Raw genomic sequence first — 5,248 nt, forward strand, 5'->3', positions numbered from 1 at the left:
AAAAATGAATAAAAGTCCACCCAATAAAAGTGGCCTCATCTACTTCTACCGGACCTCACAGAGGTTGGGCGCAACAACAACTACTCAGATTTACTTATTTGAACAAGTAACTAACTCCTAAGATATCTCTTATCTATCTAGAATGGAGATCTAAACACTACTCTAAAAGGTAGTTATCTTTTGTACTATAAATACGCTGACAACTTCAGGTACATTCAGAATTCAATCTACTAAAAAGCCTACTTTAAACCCTTGCTAACTTAGATATTGGAGTCCCTTGTAGGTACTACCCCCACTTCCTCACGAAGAATTCGGAGGACGGCACCTCGACATCAGCAGAAGTCAGACGCGGCCCTAATAAGAGTCTAGACCTCACGTTCAGACCCAAAAGCAATCCCATTTCAAATAACTTTCGAAACAGTTATTATAGATTCAATTATTTTATTATGATAAATATAATTATTTAATAATTAATTATTTTATTATAAATTGTTGGGTGATTTCTTTTATATTTGCCAAGGTTCTATCACACCAAGCATATTGGCCATTGGTGCAATGCCTCGGCCACCACATTTACTTGTTTCATTTCACCCGTTAAAGCAAGTCAAGAACATGGGGGCCGAAGCCCAAAGGCCAATTTCACTAGAGTATTAATTATAGCTAATGTATGGATTTTATATGAAACGGGGCCAACGGCCCAACAAACAAAAGATAACTAAACCGCCGCAACACGGACGAACTTCGTCCCTCTCAAGTCGAAGAAGATGATGGCTTGTGTGATGCTTTGAGCACGCTTCGCAAGTACATCGGCACTGAAATTAGCTTCTCGAAATACGTGGCTGCAAGAAAAAGCCGTGAAGTTTGAGATTTATGGCACAGGTACGGAGGAGACCACCACACGCACCCAAGCTGCCCGATTGAAAGACAGAGCCATCCACGTGAGCTTTGTCCATCCCTCTTCTGCTCATAAGGGGTTGTTGATATATATAACTCGATATTCATGTCAAATGAACTCCCCTGCCACGCTTATTTTTCTGCTCTGCAAATTAACTGAATAGCTCAACACTTTCTTTGTCGTGAGAACAAAGGAAATGGCAATGAAGAGATTGCTATTACTGTTGAAACCCTTCAACGTATCTGCACCACCACCTTCCCAAACTCACCCTCAGGTAAAATCCTATGCTCTCTCTCTCTCTCTCTCTCTCTCTCTCTCTCTCTCTGTGTGTGTGTGTGTGTGTGTATTCGCTTATCCATGATGTTTAATCTCTTTGACATCATTCCTGTTTTTCTATTTTCTTTGATGGCCGTTGAGCCTTTTGAGAATATACGGTTGGAGGTTTGGCTCTGCAATTTCCCTGGTGCACGCATTGTGCTTGATAAAATGCCAGACTGTGGTTGTGTTTAGTTCGAGTCAAAATCGTCACTTTGGGATAGTATGTATATTCCTTTAGAGTAAATTGCACTGACCACTTAAAAGGATATTAACATGGCATCCCTTTATATATGAAAGTGGCACCATGAGATTTAAGTTATATGGCACTTGATATCCTTGTATAGTTGTATTTATAAAGGCTGGAGCATACCTTATTTGTAAATTTGAGATTAGGGAGGTCAGTGTAGACATGATAAATCAAGGGGTTTTGTCTATAACATTCAACTTGGATACATACTATTAGGCTTAACTGTAACAGTTGCTTGCACAATTTGAATCTTATTGGTAAAAATTGCAGGTCTTACATTTCTTGGATAGTAGGCATAAGATGCACCATGAAGCCGTAAACTTCTGTCAAGCAATTGTAAAGAAAAAGTCAGTGCAATGGAAAGCTGTGCTCCGCAATAATTTGTCTGAGCCTATTAAAGATGTGGACATGGTTGTTACAGTTGGTGGTGATGGAACCCTTTTGGAGGCCAGTCATTATATGGATGACACAATTCCTGTTCTTGGAGTGAATTCTGACCCTACACGGATTGATGAGGTTAATGTACATGTAGTTTGTTTTAAGGTGGAATCACATGCAATTTTTATATGAAGTTAGTAGTCAAGAACTGTTAGATGACAATTTAGTCAAACACGTCAAATCATCTAATGGTTTTCAACTATTTACTTCACATTAAAACAGCTACACGTGAGTCTTCACCATGTTCTAATATTGATATATTGGCTTTTGAATTATACATATTGATGTTTGCTCACCGCAAGTATACCAATTGTACAAGTAATATAGAAGTGAGAAAATATTGTCTCACAAGGATTTTGGTCACCAGTTAGGCAATTACCAAATACACTACCTTGATACTGATTAGACTATGAAAACTTAGGATTAAAGGAGGCTTTAGTGAAAATTAATAAAATTACTAGAAAAACAAAAGTTTGATTATATATTTTTGGTTCTTTAATAAACATGAAAAGCTAAGAACTAGAAAAGTAGGCAAATTTCAAAGAGAGCTAGGGTTCCAATAACTTTCTAATGAAATGATGAATTCCTAATTAGTCAAGTTCTATTTCATAATTGATGGTTAATTTCCCTAATTTATGTAACACCTGATTCTTTGGTATGTTAGTTCTCTTTTAGCTAAATGAAACTCTCTAATCCCTTAACCATATTTCATCTAGAAAAGCTTTATCAAGTATCAAGGAAATTTCCAACAACCACATAATCATCATCTACTCCAGGATAACTGTCAAATTATGGTGGTCATCATATAAACAAGCACATATACGAATTTCACAATTCTATATGTGAACTGTAGATAAACTTTTTAGTGGCCATTTCACAGGAGTGTGAAGAATTATGATAAACACTCAATTAATGGAAATAGAAATTTGCATTAAGTGAAAAAAAAAAATCAAAGTAATATCATCAATTCACCATCTTCATCCTAGCTATGGAAATTAAGTTGTACATTGTTAAAGAAAAGTGAAAACAAGAGAAAGAGAAGACGAAATTAGCAAATTCCAACACCTCATTGTTTGCAATTTGACAAAATGAAGTTTCCAATCCACTTGAGGTTGATGTTTTCTCTTTTTTACCCTCTCTGGATTGTTCTAGCTCCTAGGTCTATCCAAGAATGACCTAATTTATGAAGTTAGTTATTTAGAGTATGGAGCATGTATGTAGAAACAAGATTAGTTTGTAGTGGATGATCTGGTATTGGTCCATCATTGACACACAAAATGATACAAAGTTGCAGTAGATGCCTTGACATTAGGTTTGCTCCAGCATTCATGTACAATAGAGCTCTTCAAGATTCAATTTCCAAGTTTCTTCTTTCATTCTTACAATTTGTAAATAGTTAACAAAACACTAAAATTAATGCACTCATTTTGTCACATGAAAATTTACGAACTTTGACTCCAAAACTTAATATATTTTGGTCATATTTCACTTACAATAGGTGGAAAAGTTCAGCAGTGAGTTTGACGCTACCAGAAGCACTGGCCATCTTTGCGCTGCAACTGTTGAAAACTTTGAACAAGTAAGATTAGCTATACCTTTGGAGTAAAATACTAGCGCAATGTTTTTTTTCTTCCTTTCTGTTCCTTTTGATGATTCTATTGTCATATTAGATAATGATGAAATGATCCTTTATTGATGAACTGCTTCAATGCAAATCAATCTATCAGAGGAAAGAACTATAAACTTCAATTTTTCTTCTGGCCACCTCCATCATTCCATCAGTTTCAATTCACCATGAAACAATAGATATAATCATCTTAGCTGCTTCTGAGTTCATTGTTAAAAAATTCAGGTTTTAGACGGTATACTTGAAGGTCAAATTGTTCCTTCCAAGTTAACGAGGATAATGACATCTGTGAATGCACATCAGTTATCAACTTTTGCTCTGAATGATATCTTGGTTGCGCATCCTTGTCCGGCATCACTTTCTAGGTTCTCTTTCAGGTAAAGCTTGTATTTACTTCCTTATTCTAATCTCAAAGCATTAATTCTTTGGCTCCCATCCCCAAGAAACGATAAAAAAAAGAAGGGGTGGGGGGGGTGGGGGGATGGAAAGAGAATAATTAAAAAAAGCCAAAAGAAGTCAATTACGCATGTATATTTGCAGTATAAAAATGGACGATCAGTTCTGTTCACCACGAGTTAACTGTAGATCAAGTGGTCTAAGAGTCTCAACGGCTGCCGGTTCAACAGCAGCAATGCATTCGGCCGGAGGATTTCCAATGCACATTTTATCACAGGATCTTCAGTATATGGTAAGGGAGCCGATTTCACATGGGGCTTTGTCCGATTTCATGCATGGATTGGTTGAACATGACCAGAAAATGGACACTACATGGTCTAGTAGAAGAGGTGTGATATATATTGATGGTTCTCATGTCAATTATTCCATAAAGAATGGGGATTTCATTCAGATATCTTCTAAAGCACCAGTTCTGAAAATTTTCTTGCCTCATCAACTGTTACAATTGAAAAATACTTGAAGTTAATTCACAACATGCTGTCATCAGCAGAAGGGTATGCTAATGTCAGAGGACAGAGCAACATCCCATTCCCTCATAATGGTTGTGCTAGAAATGCAACTTAGAATCTCATCCGCGTATCCGTGCCCCGAAGATGAAAAAGTTTCTTGATGTATAATTGAATATATCACCTGATAAGCTCTAATGGCCCAATGGGGAGTATTTTCTTGAGGGGGGAGTTTTGAGGTTCATCAGATATACCAGTCTTTTTGGAGGAACAAAGATTTTAGTTATACACTTGTACACACACCCCACCTTGTGGCACAATGAGAAATAACAGGCCTTTAAGATATTGAATTGGTCTATAATATTTTGGTGCTAAGAGTCTAGGACCAGAAACACTGCTTTTGGAATCCATTAGATGAGCAAATATGCCAGTCCCCTATTGGTTTGATTGTATGCTATGCCTGTAATTTTTTCTTACATGCTTTTTCAATGGTTAGATACAGTTTAAAGTTCAGATAAAATTTTGGTTCTCTAATGAAGTAATGGTTTACATCTATCAATATATGTTTGCATGTGTTGTTTAAAACTTATTTAAGTTTAACAGCATTTTCTGGTGATAATTTTTTTCTGATTTAATTATTTGCATACTGTTGCCTTGATTAGCATAATTCAAATGCCAATTTTTATTTATTTATTTATTTATTTCGGATAATAAATCACTCACTCTACATACTGAGACACACATAGGAACCCAGTTTGGTTCTTCTCAGAGGCAACCTACATGCCAGGATGCGAAGCTTCTCTGGCCACAAATGCCAAAAT

The 5,248-nt window shown here is 36.4% G+C and overlaps 1 protein-coding gene across 2 annotated transcripts; it reads left to right on the forward strand.

Moving 5' to 3' along the window:
• Positions 1-542: 542 nt before the first annotated feature.
• Positions 543-4,986, forward strand: LOC112703530 (NADH kinase). Of its 2 annotated transcripts, none has more exons than XM_025755009.3 (5): positions 543-1,169; positions 1,731-1,976; positions 3,397-3,477; positions 3,751-3,902; positions 4,066-4,986. In XM_025755009.3, exons 1-5 carry the CDS (start codon positions 1,092-1,094, stop codon positions 4,439-4,441), a joined length of 933 nt encoding a protein of 310 aa, XP_025610794.1. In that variant the 5' UTR covers positions 543-1,091; the 3' UTR covers positions 4,442-4,986. The 2 variants fall into 2 exon arrangements, with proteins under 2 accessions (XP_025610794.1, XP_025610795.1); XM_025755010.3 differs by having other exon boundaries at positions 4,111-4,986.
• Positions 4,987-5,248: the final 262 nt, after the last annotated feature.

Source organism: Arachis hypogaea, chromosome 7, assembly GCF_003086295.3.
Source record: "Arachis hypogaea cultivar Tifrunner chromosome 7, arahy.Tifrunner.gnm2.J5K5, whole genome shotgun sequence".
In the NCBI taxonomy this organism is placed as follows: Eukaryota; Viridiplantae; Streptophyta; class Magnoliopsida; order Fabales; family Fabaceae; genus Arachis; species Arachis hypogaea.